The following is a 21,035-nucleotide window of genomic DNA, read 5'->3' as shown; positions in this document are numbered from 1 at the left end:
GCACACCTAGAGTTGCTCTAGAAGTAAAAACTCTAGCTCCAGAAATAAGAGTGAGGGATGGAATGCCGAATGCACTTGCTTTTTAAAATTTAGGAAAATGTATCTTATAAAACAAAATCTTTATTTCCTTGCACTACAAATTTCAACTATTAAGATATTTAATAGAAGGAACCTATCCGGAACTTTTTTGTGAGTTCCAACTGCTCTTGCTTCTTCTATGTAAAACGAGCTAGTCAACAATTATTTCCTTCTTCACGTTCTACGTCTGAATGTAGAAGTTTATAAATTATGAAGAAGACAAACCTTGCCATACTTCTGACTTCTTGCTTGGAGGTGTAAGCCATCCTGCTGGATTCCATAGACTTCAGCCTAGGAAAAGAAGTAAAATTTGTCAAAAAAGATTGATCATTAATTCATGCTTGCTGGAATAGGTCAATGATGAGAAGTGTGTGTAAGACATATATAAGCAGTTATAGAATAATTGAAATTCTAGATGGATTCAGAACATCCTCTAAGTTGTTCTTTGAAGCCCACATTACCCTTTTGAATTACATCATTAGATAGCATCTTCTAATGCCATTAGAAAACATCAAACATAGGATTGTTTACCTGGTGAGCATTGCTAACAGGGATATGAAATGTGCTATTAGAATATATTTTAAACTCTTGAGGCTTTCTAGGGCCAAAATGGCCAAATGGCCATAAAATCCTAACTATATAGTTAATAGTTCTAGTTACCAAATTATATTATTTACTAGCATCTTGAGTCTAAAAGACTCGATTTTGGCTTATAAACCGTGTGTCAGAGACTCGATTTTCATGGTCTAATCATTTCCGATGTGACATATTTTTCCACGTGGTGACCACATGAAAATCGAGTCTCTAAGACTTGATTTGTAAACCTTATAAAGGTCAAAGAGAACCCAGATCTAGAAGAACCCAGAGAAAAAAAAAAAACAAAAACAAACAAACAAACAAACAAACCAGAAACAGAGAGAAGAACCCAGGTCGCGTGCGCCGTGCGCGACCCAGGCTAGGCAGCGCGGTGCGCGGTGACCCAGGCCAACCGATCCAGGTTCTTCTCTGATGTTTTAGGTTCTTCTCTCTTTCTGTTTCTAGTTTTTTTTTTTTTTTTTTTTTCTCTCTGGGTTCTTCTCTGATATGTTCTGGGCAGGTCGCCTTTCCTATCTGATCTGATTCTTTCTCCCTTTGATCTGATTGTTGTGTTTCTGGATTTCTTAAAAAAAAAAAAAAATTGTGTATTTTGGCTTGTACGAGAGACTTGAGAGTTAGAATTTTTTTAAATTTTTTTGGTTTATAAATCGAGCCTTAGAGACTCGATTTCCAAGTAGGAAAAAGATGCCACATCAGACAATGGAAATCGAGTCTTTGAGACTCGATTTAGAGGCCAAAATCGAGTCTTTCAGACTCGAGATGCTAGTAAATAATATAGTTTAGTAACCAGAACTACTAACTATATAGTTAGAATTTTATGGTCATTTGGCCATTTTGGCCGCTTTCTAGGGTACTTCTCATGTGAAGCCGCTTAAAGATTCACAAAATCAAGCTTTATATCAGCATAAACCTTTCACATATCTCTGAACTAATTGAGATGGAACTCTAAAATCTGCAATTGGAGAGCTCGTCAATTTATCAGGCTGTTCTAATTCATCATTCACATCAAATCCCAAAGATCCAAAATCTTCAAATGATAATACAGGCTGTATCTTCTTGTCATCAAGGCCGATCATAACAGGATTCTCTAAACTAAGTTTTGTGGCAAGATGATTTACTTTTTCATTTAAGGTAGCAAATAATAGCAAATTCTGTTATTAAGGCTCAGAATTACATGAAACGACACTATCTTTGCCAGCAAACTCATTTGGTACAATCAAATTTTTTAAGGTTTAAACCTACCACTTAAGAATCCAATCAAAACCCATGAAAATACTACAAAAAAGAAGCAAAATCCATACTAAATCAACAAAACCCATACCAATATGAACAGATTGATATCCAAAAAATAACCCAAACCCATAAAATCTCGAAACCCAAAGTTTGGGGAAATAACTAATCAAACAATAACAGAAATCAGAACAAACCTTGAGGTTAGGTGCGGTGGCACCAGCTCCAAAACGACAGTGCGGCGGAGCCAGCGGCGGGTGGAGCTCCGGTCCGGTGGTAAGAGTAGAGGAGTATATAGAATAGGTCTAGGAGTGTGTGAGGAATATAATTGTGTGTGAGAGGGTGTATGGGTTTTTCTTAAATGTATGACGTAGCAAACACTGATTGGTGGCGCAAATCTAACCTTTTACGCCAGCTCTTGACAGCATATTTTCTCTTTACTTTTATCTAGAGTATTTTTAGTAAAAAGTTTTCAGTTTCAACAAAATAAATGGATCCTATAAACAGATCCCATTGACTATAGATTTTTTTTCCCTCTCTTTATTACCGTTTGAAACCCTAGGCGAGTAGGTTCAAATTACAACTTTCAAGGCCAGGTAGTAGTATTTTGTATTTAAAATAATTATTTAAGTTGAGACAAGACATTTGTGGTTGTCTTTCAAAAAAAAAAAAAAAAAAGACATTTGTGGTTGTGGTTCTTTTTTTTTTTCTTCGTTTGAGAGTTTAAATGGAATATAGTAATCCAAACATTTGAAGTTACTTTTTAAATTATATTGGTATACTGAAAAATTGTTATGTGGTACAAATTTGCTAAGTATTTGAAATAGGAGAATATTTAATTATCTTTGTATAAATTTGTAAAATAATATCACCTTATCTGTAATTAAGATATACTTGAACCTCTATAAATATTATTTTTGACAAGATTGTTAATTTATATATATATATTTATATATATATATATATATATATTAATATTAACTCATTATTAAATTAATTATGACATCATCACGGTTCTACCTTGGTCAAACCTTAGTTCAACCTCAAAACCTTGAACTCCCTTTTACGGTTTATTGAACGGTTTAGGTTTTAAAATTATGGGCCCAAAAGGGTAATTGAACTTTTTAGAGCTTAAATTAAATCCACTCAAGTAAATTAACATAGGGCCTCTTAAAATACAATTTTTTATTTTGAGAATCACTAATCATCCTTTTAATTTATGACTATTTGTTGGTTTCTTAAACCTTGTGATATATATGAAATTCTGTGTTCGAAACTTCTTGCCAGCAATTTGGGGTCATCTCCAAGTGAATCCTCTTTGTAATAACTTGGTGTGTGTGGGAAAAAAAAATTATGACTATTTGTTTGTACATAAGCCAAGTTGATCTCACAAAATTTTAGTAATTTATTTTCTTATGATTTGAACAAGAAATAAAGATAAAATACATGTCAAAATTGTAGTTGTTACAATTAGCTTATTAAATTAATTACTAATATAGTTTGCTTTATGTAAATCTCTACTACCAAAGATTCAAGAAATTTAAAATATTATTTCACCATTTAAATAGTTTCACATTTTCAATGCAATTTTCATTATTTAAACTATATGTATACAGGTTATGATTTCATTAAATAAGAACTTAAGAAGACCTAAAACTACTCAAAATGAGGACTCATTTCATCATTGTAGAAAAATTGATAACACATTCACATTTAGTATTCACAGTCAACAGGTGTCATTTCTTTAACATCGTGATTGCATTAAAATTGGTAGGGTTTTAACATTATTCAAAAAGGATTAAATTCAAGAGGGATTATTAAAAAAAAAAAAGCTTTGGACTGTACTTGCACTATGATAGGAAGGAAAATTGTTATTTCATATTGTCTATTTCACACAATCTATATATGGACATCAGGTATGGTGTGAAATGGGAGTGACCCCTTGAGACAGGGTCCTAATTTATTGAAAGTATTGAGGAGATAACATAGCTAAAGCACATTTTTATTTCATTTCATATCACTAGCCATATGTATAGAAGATGATTGAACAATCACAAATAGGACACAGCCTATTGGAGGCTAATTGTTTATTTACTATTTTCATAAAACACACCCTTATATTAAACACCTTCGAAACATGCTAGTTCCATTTGATTGATCAGGGAGAGTTGCCTCCAGCTCCAACACCAGCATTAGGAATGTCCCCATTGCCACCATCTCCTCCAATACCAGGACCTGCAGGACCAAAAGCAGTAGAGCCTCCAAGATAACCTGAGCCAGGAATGCCTGCAAAAATACGGAATCCAGTCCCGAGAGGGAATAAGAATGGCCAAGTAAAGCCGAAGTCGAAATTCTGAGGCTGGTAGACCTGATCATCTTTCTTTGGCACATTTCTTCCTCCTTCAGCACCAGTGAGAAATGCAATAAGAAATAGAGCGAAAACGAGCAATGCCTTAGTAGTCTTCCCCATTATATTTTTATCTTTTGTCTTTGTTTTTAGTATGGAGAGAATTGCTTCATGGCCACTCGAATTTATAGTGAAACTTGTGAAAATGAGGTTTTCTTACTTAACTTGATTTGGGAATGAAATTTAATGTTCTATGCATGGGAGGCTTGGTTATTTTAGAAAGAATGATGTGGTGACTTAACGTAATATAGTTGATAAATTAAATCTGCATGGGCATTTGCTTAATTGTTTTGGCAGTAGATTTTCTTAATCTTCCAATAGTTTCGTCTTTGCTAATAGCATCATGATTCATGAACCCATAAAGTTAATGCGTCAGGTTGCAAAATCATTTTCAAGCATATAATTTTTAAGTGGAATAATATGATGGATCAGAGCATAGGTAGAGAAGTTGAGCAGGTGTAGCGTGCAGGTAAAACATTTGGCCTCATGTCTGAAAATAATAAGTTTGATACAACATTTTCATAATTACTGACGTAACATGCTGTAACTAGTAATTAGTGTATGATAAATGTGGTCAGTGGTGGACTCCATTGATGAGATGTTGCTCAAATTAAACTTATTATGAAACTAGTAACAATGGTTAATGAAATTTCCATGAGACAATCATGGGGTATGAGGTAGCCTGCCAATTACTTCTTCTGAGTGAGAGCTTTATACACTGGATACAATTCTTTTTTAAGTACTGTGGTATAAGCCTCGTATTAGCGTGGATTTTTTTAATGCTATCTTTTATTTTGAGCTCTAACTGCTCATATTGTTCTTACTGATATATAAGGGGGGGAAAGCGAGTCTAAATAAAAAGGAGCTTATAAAGACAAAGAACATAAAAGATTAACGTGATTCCCTTTGACAGTCTGCATTGTAGTTCATAATCAAGAGTGGCCTCTCTTGATTTTCAACCAGTAATTAACTATATAACTACACATGACAAAAATCTATAAATAGTAGTGGCATTACCCCATTTGGGTAATTGATGGAAGTGGGTGTGTGAATGTGAATATGAGAGAAGGAAAACTACTCTCCATTTCTACTTTAACTTTCTGTGGAAGGATTCTTAGGCTCCTCAGAGTGTGATTCATTGTGTCTTGCTTTCGTTGTTGATATTATGTGATCGAATTAATCAATCCTACTTGTGCATACACGTTTTTTCTTTCAAATATTGGTATCTGATCAACAATACAAACAAACTGTCTCCAATAAGAATTGTGCCAATGGATGGTTATATATGAGGATATAACAGCTCTAATAACTTGGGGAAAAAACTATAATGGAACTTCACTAATCAATGATATAATATGACCAAAGCTTACGATAAAGTTAGATGGAATTTTCTGAAGGCAGTGCTTGTGGTGATGAAGTTTGACTCAAAATGGATTAATTGGATTATGGAGTGTGTCACCTCTGTGCAATTTACCTTACTCATTAATGGTCACATGTCTAAGTCTTTCACACCAACTCAAGGGTTGAGGCAAGGGGACCCTCTATCCCCTTACTTGTTTCTTTTTTGTGCTAATATCCTCTCCATCTCCCTTACACAAGCTGAAACCTTAAACAAGTTAAAAGGGGTTAAAGTTGGAAGGAATGGCATTTCATTTACCCATCTGTTGTTTGCTGATGACTCCCTTCTGTTCTTCAAGAAGGATAAGCACTCTGTTGACACCTTGCTGAAAATTTTGGATTGGTATTGTAGGGTATCTGGGCAGTCTATCAATCCCCTCAAATCTGATTTATTTTGCTCACCTAATATGCCTATGGAAGACCAGGAAGCCTTGGCTAGAAAGCTGAAAGTTAATCTGGTGCATACTCCTACCAAGTACCTCGGCCTCAACTTTAAGCTTAAGGGTAACAAAATAGCTGATTTTCACTTCTTGGTTGAAAAACTCCAGTCCAAATTGCAGGGTTGGAAGGTGAGGTTATTATCACAAGCAGGAAGAACAACTCTTATCTCCTCTGTGCTTCAATCTTTACCATTATACACATTCTCTTGTTTTAAGGTTCCTGATCAGGTGTGTAATGAGATGGATACCATTATTAGAGCCTTTTGGTGGGGGCATGGGCAAGGTGAGAAAAAACTTCACCTTTTGAATTGGGAAAAATTCTGTCAACCTAGGAGGAAGGGAGGTCTTGGTATTAAAAAGTTTGGTCCCATGAACCATGTTATGCTTGCAAAGCAATATTGGAAGTTGTACCAAAATCCTAACTCTTTGCTGGCAAGAACTTTTAAGGCTAAATACTACCCACATTGTTCTTTACAAGAATACACTCCAAAGTCTCATCATACTTGGTGTTGGAAGAACATTGTTAAGCAAGGTGATTCTAGACTTAGGGAGGGGCAGTGGAGAGTTGGTAATGGTTTCAATATCCCTCTTACTCATCAAAACTGGTTTCCTAGTGCTCATGGTACTTTGCATCATCCTGAAATACAAACTGGTACAGTGGGGGATCTTATTGACCACAATTCCAAAACTTGGAAAGCTGATTTGGTCCGAACCTTATACCCCTTTCCTTTGAGCAAACAAATCCTTCAAATTCCTTTACCTAAAGCTCATGATGTGCAAGACCAGTTGCTTTGGAAGTTTTCCAATGAGGTTAACGGTAACTATGGAGTCAAAAGAGCCTATGAGATTCTTATACAAGATGCCCTTTCTTCTGGAAATATTCATGGAGACCAAAATGTGTGGAATCTGATTTGGGGAGTCAAAGTTCCTTTGAAAATCAATACTTTTGTTTGGAAACTTATCCAGGACAGATTACCCACTCTTAGTAATCTAAACAACAGAGGCATCTCAACCCAAACAACATATCCCCTCTGTAATTCTGATGTTGAATCTTCAACTCATCTCTTTCTCCTCTGCCCATTTACTAGAGCTTGTTGGCACGGATCAGCCTTGGCTGTACATGCTACTGACTTTAGGAGTTTAAGTGTCCAGCATTGGCTTTCAACAATCCTCATGAAGTTCAAATCCAGGGAGCCTTCTTCTATGGCTTACTTACAAGCAATTTTTACAACCCTTTGGCATATTTGGTTACACAGGAACCGAGTGCTATATGATGGGTTACAACCTAATCCTATGAGCGTGATTTTAATCTCTCAATCTATGGCTTGCAAGTACAAAGAGGCTTTCCTTGATCAACCAAGACACACTTGTCAGCCAAGAAGATATCAACCAGAACACTACTCATCCTTGGGGCAGTGGCAGTTGATCGTTAAGCTTGCTGGAGCCAGGAGCAAGAAGCCAAATCGCTGGTCTTCAGCTTATGAAGCTATTACTAGGCAGGGAGATAGCTTGTTTTATGGTGTTAATAGTAGTGTAGCTGATACAACATGTGGGGCACTGTTGGATGCTATGGTGGAAGTTGCTCTCAAAGCAAAAAACCATGGTTTCCAGTATGTTTTGTTTCTAGGCACCAGCAGACAATTAGTCCATCTAATTCAGCATAGGAAGACCACAAATCGGCTGCAACAGATCTGGCTTGCTGATTTAGACTTTTTGAACCATAATGGGTTTTGCTGTGATGTGTACTTAGTGCCTAAACTTGTTGTAAATTCTGTTTGGTCAGTTGCTAACTTGGCATGTCAAATGCCTCTGAACTGTAGCTGGTTTAATCCAGCTGTTGTGTAGTCTGTTGGTTTGTTTTTCTCCCGTGTGGTATCAAAAAAAAAAAAAAATGATATAATATTATAATACAAATATATGTTTAAAGGTAGTATTCGTTGAGTATTTTTACAGTTCGTCTTTCGAATGCTAACACTATATGTTTTATATTTCAGACACTAACATAAAGTAGCACATGTTTTGATGTCTGCAACACAGTCAACCGAAGTGAGAATGCAAGACGTCTATTGCAAATCATAAGCCTTCTAGCTGGCGAGACTGTCCATGTTCAAGATTAACCTGAATTGAAGCTTCATTAAGCCACAACAAACCCTAACCTACACAAGCTTTATTTATTTATTTGAAAGAAAAGATAGATATTCAAGCTTTATTAATGTGGATTATCTCGTTTAAATAATCAGAAGAAATTTAACTCTAATTTGGCTTGAAGCTAACTCCATTGAACCCGCTATATGACAATTGAAAAGACCATACATGCATAGTTTTGGTCACATAACTTTTTTAATAAGTAATGTGACTTGTTTAAATTATACACATAATTAGTCTTATAAAATCCCCAATGTAATGAGTTAAAGAAGAGACTCTGCCGCTCGATATTTGGGACCAATATAACAGTTACCGACCCATTTGAGCAATGATTTGTTCACAAATCATTTTCTACATATATAAACCTGTGGAAAACACTAAGGCGGATTCGACTGAAATGTTTGCGTCTGCGTTTTTCCTTTTTTTTTTTTCCACGCGTTTTTGAGACTTGCGGCTACTGTTCATGCACTGATCAATAAACAGTAGCCGCAAAGTTAGACTTTTCAAACTTTTTTCAGCCAATTAGTGCACATCGTGTACTGTTTATAGACCCACAAATTTCATTTTTCAACAACTTTTTCATTAAAAATGGGTCCCACGATACTATTTACACATTTAAAAATTATTTTGCTACAGTGTTTTTTAGTTTTCAGTTTCAGTTTTCAATTGTATCCAAACGGACCCTAAGAGTCTATTCACAATGGAATGGTGGCAGGGCTGGAATGGAGGCATATCCCTGCCAAGATTATTAAATATCAACACAATACATGGAACATTGAGCTTATAAATATCAAAGAAAAACTAGAAATAAAATACATCAAATGGCTCGTGGAGTCTCTCAAAGCAATCTGTATGCATGATCCAACGGAGTTAGTCTCTAGTGCATCCATTGCAGGCAACTGATGTCTGACAACAGATGAGATCCACAATTTTCCGCATTTCCCCTCCCTGTTTACTGTGAGACATCTGTTGTGTGCAATGGATGCATAAGAAACTGACTCCCTCCAAAGACAATTTTGGAGCAAAATCCATTGAGCTGAAAAGTAAAAAATACACGAGAAGAAAGATTGAATAAGAACCATTGAAAGCAATAGAAAAGGAAAGTCAACTAACTATGTATCATCTTGCATGTTTCTTTCTCCACTCAGTGCGTCCTCGATTTATTTCAAGCCCATCACCTGACACTCTCAGTAAATGTAGAAACTGACGTAAATCTTCATTGTTTTCTGCAGCAGCTATAGACCCATTAGTTCCTTGAATCTTAGAAATTGCTTCGGCATCCTCTACTGGTTCCACACTGGTTAGTGAATCAACTATGTCATCATGTTGGCACTCCCGTCTGTAATCTAAAGTAATAGTTTGCAGTTCATGGCTATCAATGATTTCTTGAGGCAAGCTCTGTGGTAGAAAAAAAAAATGTATTACTCAACCAGCTTTATAATATTAACAGGAAGTATCATCAACAACAAAAACATGAGCCATAATAAGTCACTTAAGAATGATGCAGCGTACAGATATTTTTAGGTGGGTGGGGAAGGCTACAAAGATCCCCATAAATTCTAATGAATTCAAACCTTTCAACACTCGTAACAATAAAAAGATAATTTTCTATCAGATGTTAATCATTACATTCATATTGATTTCCAAAATTAGGAAGAAATAATTGGATGAACTGGGTCAAATCAGCAATGAATTTGTCATATGTAAAGTCATCATTAAAAATAACAGTACTTCCTCCTCCCATAATAATGGGTGGAGGGCAAGGTTGTGAGTTCAAAACAGACTAGGAGAGGGTAACTTACTAATAAAACAACAAAATGTGAATAATGCCATCATTCTTTTTCTTTTTCTTTTTCTTTTGTGGGGGCTATATAGATGAAATTCATTAAACATGGAAAAAAAAAACATATAAATTACAAGCAAGAATCCCCCTAAGGGCTTCAACTTGACCGCTCTGCGGGAGCAAACAAGTTGGTAGACTGCATACAAGTTTGCCTCCCTTTTAACCCAATGAGAAGTTAAAAAACTACGAAAATCAAACAGTGCTGCTAAGGTCTAGACTTCGTGAACGATATTCTTTATTTGCAGACTAGCCTTTATAGCATGATTTTTTTTTTTTTGATAAGTAATAAAGATATATATTCAAGAAACTACCTTATGCAGAAAAACATAAGGCAGAGAGAAAAATACAATGGGAAAGAAAGAGAAAAAAAAGAAAAAAGAAAGGAAAGGATACTAATTACACAGGAGAGAGCTAAGGAACAAAGGGAGGGAATCACTAGAGGTGAGTCCCCAAGCCCTAAACCAGTCAAGCAAAGAGCCACTGAAAAAGGCCAATAACTGGTCATCCGAACTTTCCATGTCCTCAAAAGTCCTACTATTTCGCTCCCTCCAAAGACACCACATCAAGCATAATGGAGCTAAGTTCCAAATGCCTAGACACATGCTTTCCAAGCCAATTCCACCAACCAAATAGAGTATCCGCAACCAATCTTGGCAAGACCCAAAAAATCCCAAAAGATCTAAATACCAAACTCCACAGCCGATAAGCCTTACCACAGTGAAGTAACAAATGATCCACCGTCTCCCCATTACAACGGCACATGATACACCAGTCAACAAAAGCCATCCTTCTACCCCTCAAATTGTCACCTGTAAGGATCCTATCCCATACAGCAGTCCACACAAAGAAGGAAACACGCCGAGGAGCCTTAACCTTCCAAACACCTTTTCAAGGAAAAATAATGGGCAAGGGGCTTCTCAACTTATTGTAAAACGAACGAATATCAAAAACCCCATTCTTTGTCAACTTCCATCGCATATGATCTCCATTCTCAGTGGGAGGTAGATTTGAACTCAAAGTACAAAGAAATTCATCCACACCAGCCATTTCCCAATCATTTGGTCTCCGAGTAAAATGAACATTCCAGCTTCTCCGATCCTCTAACCCCAACCGTTCAAGAGAAGAGGCCACTGATGCCTCTTTGTTGGATGCAATCCCATACACACTCGGAAAGGTTGATTGAAGTGGAGAATCCCCACACCATTGATCTGTCCAGAGTTTAACTCTATCTCCCACCCCTACCACAAAGCGAATATTTTTTCTAAAATCCTCCCACCCCATGCGGATGCTTCTTCACAAGCCACACCCATGAACCCCTCTACCTAGCTTGGAAGTCCATCCCACCCATTCTTTCCCAACCTTGAGAGCTATAACCCTTCTCCAAAGGCTTGTCTGCTCAATCCCAAACCGCCATAACCACTTCCCTAGTAAGGCTTTGTTAAAAGTAGTTAATTTCCTTACTCCTAACCCACCATTTTTCAAAGGTGCACACACCTTGTCCCATCCCACCAAATGAGTCTTGGAGTCCCCCCACAAGAAATCCCTTTGTAACCTCTCAATTTTATTGGCCACATGTGTAGGGATGGTAAAAAGAGATAAAAAATAAGTGGGGAGACTAGCTAATGTGCTTTTAAGCAACGTTAGTCTTCGCCCTTTAGACAAATACATCTTCTTCCAACTGGCCAACTTGCGCTCAATTCTCTCCAAGATAGGATTCCAAATAGTGGGAGACTTGTGGGATGCCCCCAATGGCATACCAAGATAGGTCATAGGCAGAGACCCAATCCGGCATTCCAAAATCTCTGCCAAGACATGGACATTAGGAACCTCCCCAATGGGAACCATCTCACTCTTCAACGCATTAACCTTTAAACCTGTCACTGCCTCAAAACAAAGAAGAAGCATCTGAACATATGGAATCTGCTCCTCATTTGCATCGCAAAACAGAATCGTATCATCCGCAAACAAAAGATGCAAGACACATACCCCTCCACCCCGTCTACCATCAGCCCTAAAGCCTCGAAGTAAACCAGCCCCTTCAGCTCTTTTCATCACCTTACTGAAGACCTCCATCATAACCAAAAACAACATGGGAGATAGCGGGTCCTCTTGTCTCAATCCCCTCGAACTCTCGAAAAAATCAGTTGGAGACCCATTAAACAAGACTGAGAATTGGACAATAGATATGCATGTGCGGATCCACCTACACCACCTCACCCCAAATCCCATTCTCTTCAACAAATCAAGTAAAGCCTCCCACTTCACATGATCATAGGCTTTCTCAATAGCATGATGTATCACTGAATCCATGCATGACTTTGCATTCCCCTCAATGGTCACTTTAGGGAGACCATTTATATAAGACATATTTATGTAAAGACACCTTATCTAGAGTTTATTACTTTATTTTCCTGATAAGTCTGCTATCCTGTTTGTTTGTTTTTTTTTTTTTCAATTGTTGATGAGTAATAAGAAATATTATCACTACCAAGCTTTTTATGTAAAAAGTTTCCCCTTTTAATTTAATTTTAGTTCTTTAATTTGTGGTCCTCCTTTTGAAGAAACAAAAGGAATTCAGAAGCTTGAAAAGGCACTCTCCACCCATATCTGAGAAGTAAAGCAGTTTTTCAGCAGGAGTTTTTCTTGGTACCATTTATTTCACCCGCTTTACAGGGCACCCTACCTGGAAACAAAGGCATGGAATATACTACGGACCTCTCCAACCCTATACAAATTATGGGTGCTGAAGTGCTCTAGAAAGTGGCTCCATTGTAAGGATACTTTTAATTAAAAGTCAGTGACTAAAAGAAAGAAGAGGGGGGGGGGGGGGGATTAAGAAGCTTTGGCATCTGTTTAACAAGAGTACTGCTAATATTAATAAAAGATGGCTTCAACCAACCTCCAGAACCCATCCAATGTAGGTGACATTATTAACATGCTGGTTCATGTCCAGATCAGCTCTTCTGGGCTGCAAAAAATCAATACTGAGATGTGGGACCTCGAAAAACTGTTCAAATAATTTAGATCAACCAAATGATCTTACCACAAGTCCCAGCTTAGAATGATCAGCAGGATCTTCCAGTTTTGGTATTCTTCTCAAACTACTACTGTTCTCCTCAGGAATTGCTAATCTAGAAAAGCCAAACCGACAAAACATAAAAATTAAAAATATCAAACAAAGTCAATAATGAGAATAACAGTAGTACAAAATATAGAGATGTTTAGAGATGATCAGAACTTATCAACTTAAGCTATAAGTAATCTATACACCCCATATTATATTCACCTGGGATGTTTCCAATTATATCTTGTGATGTAAAAATATCTACCACAATCTTCAGTTATTTCATTTCGCATAAAATTAGATCCCCATCTAATCCATGTAACAGAAGAATTTAACAAGAGTAGGTCCTACACGGTATATCAAGAAAAAAATGGCACTGCTTCCATGTTAGTAAAATCTTTTATTACAAGTAAAGCTTTTCAGGCCAAAAAAAAAAAAAAAAACAAAGGATTGACCATTTATTGTTGCAAATGATTATTTCAACAATATACCAGGTAAAACCATTGATTTGAGGAAAATTGAGACCTTACCCAAAAAGAAAGAATATTAAGAGAATGGCATTTTTCTTGGGGGAGGAGTTCAAAACTTAATTCTTGAGCCTTTCAACCTTTCTGAAGTTATGCCCTTTCCATGCATGAAATTATTTTTTATTTTTTTCTTTTTTTGTTATGCTTACTCATAGGATATAAAAATAGGAATGCATGCATTTAAATGTTAGTTTAGGTCTTCCTCTACCTTCTCTTGTTCCATCGACCTAAATCAACTAACTCCTTAATTGGTGAATTAATTACTCTCCTTTGCAAGTGAGCAAACCATATAAAGCAACTCTCATTTTTTTGAGTTTGTTACTTACATAAAACTAAATCATCATTACTTATATAAAAAAATAAAAATAAAAATAACTCAAAATTTATTAAATGTTTTTTTTTTTTGATAAGTGAAAATTTATTAAATGTTACGATAAAACATTATAGCTTGCATGACTTAATTTTTTCCAAGCTTCATTAAATGTTACTATAAACATTACACATTTATCAATCTCCGGTACTTTTTCAATTGGTTACATGTAAACTCAAGCTTTGTTAAATGTTTGCAATTGTAGAGCAAGATTCAATAACATAGTTGCTCCAGCTCTACACTAACATCTTCTGATATTTTTGAATGTAAAAATATTCAACAACCTTCATTAATAATTTAGTCAGTTTATCATACAAACTTAACTATTTCTCACACTCTTGCTTTAGATAATTAGATTGCTTATGATTTAATGCATTTCCAACAGTGTACTCTACATTTTCAAAATGCTCTCTCTCAAGCTTGCAAAAGACAATTTACTGTGATGAAATTTGGTGCCTCATACAAACCTACAAAAGAACAGGTAGCACCTTGACCCTATGTATTGTAAAACTATCTATTCTCCCAATCTCATTAAATAAATTAGTTCCTATCAAATTTTAATATATTGATGAATATTATCTTATTTACAATGTCCCATCACACATATGACAAAGATGTGAGCAAAAGGGTTTCAACCATCGCACAATAAAAATATGCCAAGCAAAATCATGCCATCTTGCAAGTGTTAATTATGATGAAGCCAATGTGCCATGTGAATTACATTTTGTAAACTGTATAAAACCATTTACAAGAAAATCAGATATTTTATACCTAGAGAAAACAAGGCATCCTTACCTGGGTTCTCGCGGACAATAAACTAAATACTCATCCCGTACATCATCGCTAACTTTCTGAAGACGTCTGGTGTCTTCGTTCATCATCACCCACTTGCTGAAACATAAGGTTCACATGATAAACTTTGACAATGCATCTCAAATCAGATAGACAAAGTTAGAAATAATTGCAAGAATTGCTAAGTCAAGTGTTGAGTTAATCTGACAACAAATGTTCGATAGCTTCCACAACGGTGATCTTTGAATCAAGATGAGATTGATTAATTAATAAACAGAATTTTTAACCAAAAAAAAGTGTGCAGGGGGGTCGTAAATTATGAAGTAAAAAAAGTAAAATATTAAGATGGATAATTTAAGCACATTCTGGCACACACCAGACTAGCATAGTTTTTGTCAATGGTCAAGAGAAGCATTAAATTTATGAATAATTTTGTTCCAGCAGGATAACCTCTTGATCTATATTTATAGTGGCTTCATTTATTTTCTGATTTGCAAAGAAGCTACTACAGGAAGGAATTGAAATGTTTAATCTTAGAGTAGAATATATATTTTTTCAGAATATTATAAGGAAAGAAAAAATGCAAAAAAATACATATAAATCCATGGTCGCTCTTCAATCCCCATAACAGCAGTCACATCCAGTTTTGCGAATGATCTTTTTAGCTAAATTGTTGAGTACTGTAGCTAGGAATCACCACCAAAAAAAAAAAAAAAAAGGCTCTCCACACCCTGCTCATCATTACTCATTACTATTCAAAATTCTGAAAAAAGCTACAATAATTGTTAGCCATACCAAGCACTGCATCATATTTTATATGCTACTCTCTCTCTCTCTCTCTCTCTCTCTCTCTCTCATCTGCAAAGTGATCTGCTGATGTTGTTGGCCATTTGGCTTCACCAGTTGTTGGGGGCCAACTTGGACTTGGTATTGTTGGTGGGTGGCTGATCTGGCCATTAGGCTGCTGATTTGGCAGTGCGGTGGCAAATTGGTGTTGTCAAACATTGTAGGGGGAGCCTAGGAGAGGGGCCTAACAGAAGGGGGTGGGAATAGGGGAAGGAGTGAAAAAAGTGATGGGAAGAAAGGAAAAAACAAAAAGAATTTATTTGAATATTTAATAGGATGTATAAGAAAATTAAGGGTGGGATGCCAACAAACTTTAGGCCAATCGGCATCATCTCCTAGTGTTTCCAACGAAAACATCTAGGATTTGAAACCCCCTTGCCCACTTAAAGCGTATCGAAAATGAAGAGTGTGATGTAAGGTGTATTTAAAAAGCGGCTAGCTAAAATAGAAAAGTGGGTTTTTTTTTTGCTAGGTAGAAAAGTGGGTAATTTCTTCAAAATATGAAAAGATTTCGCAGAACTGGATGTGAATGATCTAATATATGGTTCTATCACGGCAACTTTAGGTAGAAAATCATGTTTATGCATCACTTTTGGGGGAATTTCATATCAATATAATAAATTAACTTAGCAATAACATAACAGTATGATCAAGTCACTTACCCAGAAAATAAAAATTAAGATAAAGGAAATTACGGACTATAGTGCATTCTTATTCTTCTCCTTCAAAGGCACCTCAAAATTTTCGGAAATATAAATAATTTTGAAAGCTGGTTGGCAAAGGCCATTTTGGGTGTCATAGGAAAGGAATGGGTCTATTTGGATGGCTACCCTGCATTGCTTGATGTGGTATCTCTAGAGAGAGGAATACCCGGTGCTTTGAAGATACAAAGAGATCTATTCCTCAACTAAAACTTTTTTCTTTAGAACTTTGTTGGATTTTTACATAGTCAATTCTTTGTTCAATTACTGATTTGAAAGATTATGTAATTAATTGATTGTATGGTCCCCAATCATATACTTCGTATACTTGGTGACTTGATTTTTTTGTTATTAATGAAACTTTATTACTTATAAAATAAAAATAAAAGGCTATGTAGTTTGAGCAACAGCTATATGAAATCATGAGATTTATTAACAAAATTGCTTTAAAATTAGATGACACTGAAATGGAGAAAGAGGGCAGTTTCCCAAAACCACAACAAGAGACTAATTGATACATGAGTTTATAACATACATCAAAATCACCCAGAAGAGCATTCTATAATCATCAAAAAAGTGACACTCAGGACTTGAAAATCATATAAACAAGTGAAATGTGGTTGAATTAGTGATGCATGTGTCAAAAACATTTTCCCCATTTAAGATTATAAAAAAGATTCCTCTCTTTCAATATTGTTGCTTCATTTATTTTACCTTATAAGTCTCTTTTGCAAGGGAAAGGACATAAAAAAGAAAGAGTAGCTTAATATGCACCTTGTTGCTCTTCCAATAACTTGACCAGTAGCATGGTCCTTAAGTATCCAATCTCGTCTGGTTCCAATTCTTCCCTCCCCTTGGCACCAAGTTTCAATTTCAATCACATCACTCCTGTACCACCAACCATGTATCAAAATGGAGTTTATCATGTAAGAATCCCATACTAAACTCACAACATAAAAAAGAAGAAGAAAACTCACCAAGCTGGGTATTTGTAGATTTCAATGTGCATGCGAGCAGTAACCCATATGAGATGCAGTTTCCTCATGGTAGGGGTGGTTGCAAAGCCATCTGTTGAAAATCCTACACTCTGTGCATGATTGCATCCAACCTCCTACATCACACAAGGATATTATTATATTGAAGATCTTTGAGAAGAGCCAATCCTTCAATAAGTTTCATTTAAGGTAGAAGGTATCTCTCCCCTGTCCAATAAGATGAAATGAGTAACTGCATATTGATTTTTTCTCTCTCTTTTTTTAGCTTTCTGAAAATGGAAACCAACTTTTCATTCATAATATGGTTAGCTTCAAAAACAATGGAACCATAACTTCTGAATTACCAATTTACCATTTATTAATCTCTAGATATTGAACTAATGAGCAGCCCCCTAACTAAGAGTTACTGAGAATTCAATGCTCACTGACAATTTCTTGATCCAAATCAGAGATATTAAGACAAAAGAATTCAAATTCCAGCATGGTAGCATTCAAATGAATGTAGAGTCTAGTACCTAACAAGCATGCATCTTGACACAGATAATAATAGAAAGCAGAGTGGAATGTTTTCAGAGCACAATGACCAGCCTAAGCAAGTCAACAACAAAGCCATGCAACATTACTCAGGCGCTAAAATTCAGAAATTTACATGACAAAGAAATGGACAGTGACAGAGAAAATAGTAAAACCCATGAAAATAGTAAAACCAACAATAAGAGAAAATCCCATGAAAAAACTTAAGCATCCACATCAAATGTTGCAAAAAAAATGTCATTTTGACACACCAAAAGCCTACTTTATTATTTTACCACGTCATTTTACAATATCTCATTTATCATATGTTCTATCATTCAATTTTTATACATTAAAATAATATTTACTACATATTAAAATAATAAATTATCTCCTCCCCGTCATCACCATCAACAGCATCAACAACAAACTATGAATAAAAAACTTTTTTTTTTTTTAGCATTCTCGGCCGTACCGTTGCAAAATGCAACGGTACTGTTCATATGTGGCAAAAGTTTTAAGATTTAGAACATATTTGGCATTTGGCACATTTAGTGGATGCTCAATTTTGAAAATTCAAAACAATCAGTAGCAAGTGCATGTAACAGAGAACAAAACAATCACAATCAAATCCAGACATCCAAAACCGACAATACCCAGTTGAGAAGTTCCCACAAAAATGTTAGAACAAGTTGCAAATGCATGTCAAAGAGAACAGTACCATCAAACCCAGAAACCCAAAAACCACAAATCCCAACCGATAAACCCATTAACAAAAACCTAAAATTGAATCAATTCAAAGTAAAACTCATTGAAAAGAACAAAAACAAAATGTGGGATTTTCGAAAGAACCTGCAAGAGATTAGCAATGGTTTCAACAGTGGCAGTTTTGTTAATCCCAACTTCATAGCATCTCACTATAAATCTCTCCTTATACGACAATCCATCCTCCGTCAAGCTCCCAAGTCTCAAACGGTCCGCCAGAGTCCCCGACCCTGACCCTGACCCGGATCCGATTACCCGGTCAGACACCACAGCCATAATTGGACCTTTGTACGAAGAACCAGAACCAGAGCCTAAAACGACGGCATTTCTCCGGTGCCCACGTGTCAAAATGGGCCCTCGGCCCATAAACCCACATTGGGTTATCGCTTGGCTTTGGTCACTCAACACATTGCACGAGACCTTCAACATTTTACTCTCTCTTTTCGTACGCACACAAAGTGTTTGTGTTTTTGTGTGTGTGTGAGAGAGAGAGAGAGAGAGAGAGAGCGTATGTCTGTGTTTTTTTTTTAGTGATTTTTTTTGGGTCTCTGACTCTGTGTTTTTAAAAGGTTACTATAAAAAGTTTGGTCGATGAGACCGAGGAGAAAGGAGTTGGAGAGAGGAAAATGCCACTGGGGTTGGCGGGAAATAACGAGAATGCCATTCACCAAACTGTACTTGAGAAGAGTTTGGACTTTGGATTGGAACAAGAGACGGAGAAAACTGCGTGTTGGGATTTTAAATTTTAAATAGACAAGTGAGATAAGTGGAGAGTCATGGAACCGTCTCTATAAGCAAAGGCACCACCAACCAAGCACGTTTTGCTTGCTTTTGTGATGTAGCGAACCTCCATCCTCTTATAGGCTATCCAGCAAAGCCCTCTCAACTCCAGTAAATGAGTAATGCTAGAAACGCATAATTTGCCACAATATTATATCACAACTTGTCATGTGATTGGTAAAAATGTGTCTCAAATGACTCATCATCACACATTTATTAATTACAACTTGTTAAGTGGCGAGTAACAAATGACGTGTCCTTAGCATTATTCCTCATAAATTATACTGTCTTTATGGATTACGTCACTTTTACTCAGTAATCTACTATTTTACTAAAATATTCCCACTTATTTAAAATTGTTGAATTAATTAATGATTAAAAAAAAAAAAGTAAACAGAAAATTTCTCCTCTCCTAGCCACCCTTTACTCTGAGGACTAATAGTCAGTCATTCTCTACTCTTAAACCAATCAGTCGGCCACCCTTTCTAATCTCTTAGGGTACAACTAGCCTCTTTTTTCTTTTTTCTTTTTTTTGATAGGAACTAGCCACTTGTTTTGTCTTCTCAATTATGCCTCTTTAATTTCAAATTTGACTTATAGTGTTGGGAATTAATTTAGCTGTAACTATTAGCTAAATTTCAGCTTCAAGTTTTGGTGTTGAGAGCTAACTTAATTGTAATTATTAGCTAGTCTATTTCTTTGTAGAGTTTTGACTTTTGGTGTTGAGAGCCGGCTTAATTATAACTATTAGCTAGGTTAGTTCTTAGTAGAGCTTCGACTTACAGTGTTGACAGCCAACCTAGCTATAACTATTAGCTAATTTATCTCCTAAAAGCATTAGCATTGGGAAATGCTAATGCTATATCTAAGAGAAATTTAACATTTTACACCTAAAAAACCATTGCATCAGGAAATTGTAAACAGCAGTATTACAAATTTTTTTGCAATACTGCTACAGTACAATTCTATATTTAGAATTGTACTATTCACAAAATTGTAAAGAATTAATAATATTATACTCCTCCTATTTCAACCGAAATTTCTCTCTCATCCCTCTCATTTTTTCCCTTCTCTTCTCACTCTTCCTTCTCTTTCTCCATCTGCTCTCTCCTCTCCAAAGCATCATTGCCAAAATTTCTCACCCATCTCTGAAATTTCTCACCCATCTCACACGGCCACTCCCTCATCTCTCATCGCACGGCCTGCCTCTCTCTCGTTGTACCGGTGCTGGGTTTTGGATTTTTGAGGTTGGAGGTTGGATTAGCGTGGATCGGCGAGCTGGGGTTGGATCATTGGGCTGGGATCGGTTGATCGGTGGGTTTGAAATGGTGGATCCGTTGATCGGTGGGTGGATCGTTTGGGTGGATCATCGGTAGCTCCGATGGTGGCTCCGATGACGATTTTTGGGTATTTCGACGGCCTGGGTGTGGGTTTGTTGATCGGTGGTTTGGGTTTGCTGATCGGTGACTTGGGTGGTGGCCGTTGATGGTTTGATGGTTTGATCAGTGGCTTGGGTGGTGGGTTTGTTGATCGGCGGCCTGGTT

The 21,035-nt window shown here is 36.3% G+C and overlaps 2 protein-coding genes across 2 annotated transcripts; one reads left to right on the top strand and one right to left on the bottom strand.

Annotated features, from left to right (window-relative positions):
- Window positions 1-5,667: 5,667 nt before the first annotated feature.
- On the top strand, window positions 5,668-7,995 carry LOC115961992. Its single transcript, XM_031080870.1, has one exon. It carries the CDS (start codon window positions 5,668-5,670, stop codon window positions 7,993-7,995), a length of 2,328 nt encoding a protein of 775 aa, XP_030936730.1.
- Window positions 7,996-8,987: 992 nt separating this feature from the next.
- LOC115960482 (oleoyl-acyl carrier protein thioesterase 1, chloroplastic-like) lies at window positions 8,988-19,465 on the bottom strand. The gene is made up of 7 exons (XM_031079413.1): window positions 18,799-19,465; window positions 17,416-17,549; window positions 17,213-17,326; window positions 14,895-14,990; window positions 13,182-13,269; window positions 13,038-13,106; window positions 8,988-9,693 (listed from the first exon to the last, which is right to left on the bottom strand). The coding sequence occupies exons 1-7, from the start codon at window positions 19,138-19,140 to the stop codon at window positions 9,415-9,417; spliced, it is 1,122 nt and encodes a 373-aa protein (XP_030935273.1). The 5' UTR covers window positions 19,141-19,465; the 3' UTR covers window positions 8,988-9,414.
- Between the last annotated feature and the right edge of the window lie 1,570 nt (window positions 19,466-21,035).

The sequence above is a fragment of the Quercus lobata genome, chromosome 9 (assembly GCF_001633185.2).
Source record: "Quercus lobata isolate SW786 chromosome 9, ValleyOak3.0 Primary Assembly, whole genome shotgun sequence".
Taxonomy (NCBI): domain Eukaryota; kingdom Viridiplantae; phylum Streptophyta; class Magnoliopsida; order Fagales; family Fagaceae; genus Quercus; species Quercus lobata.
This window is presented reverse-complemented; position numbering and strand designations above follow the sequence as displayed.

Bases quoted from the DNA above. Each gene is read 5' to 3' on its own strand.
- LOC115961992 (XM_031080870.1), top strand. From the start codon at position 5,668: ATGACCAAAGCTTACGATAAAGTTAGATGGAATTTTCTGAAGGCAGTG.
- LOC115960482 (XM_031079413.1), bottom strand. From the start codon at position 19,140: ATGTTGAAGGTCTCGTGCAATGTGTTGAGTGACCAAAGCCAAGCGATA. The intron at 17,327-17,415 runs GTGAGTTTTCTT...TTGGTGGTACAG, and splicing joins ATCTACAAATACCCAGCTTG to GAGTGATGTGATTGAAATTG. The intron at 13,270-14,894 runs GTAAGGATGCCT...TGGCTTTTCTAG, and splicing joins TATTGTCCGCGAGAACCCAG to ATTAGCAATTCCTGAGGAGA.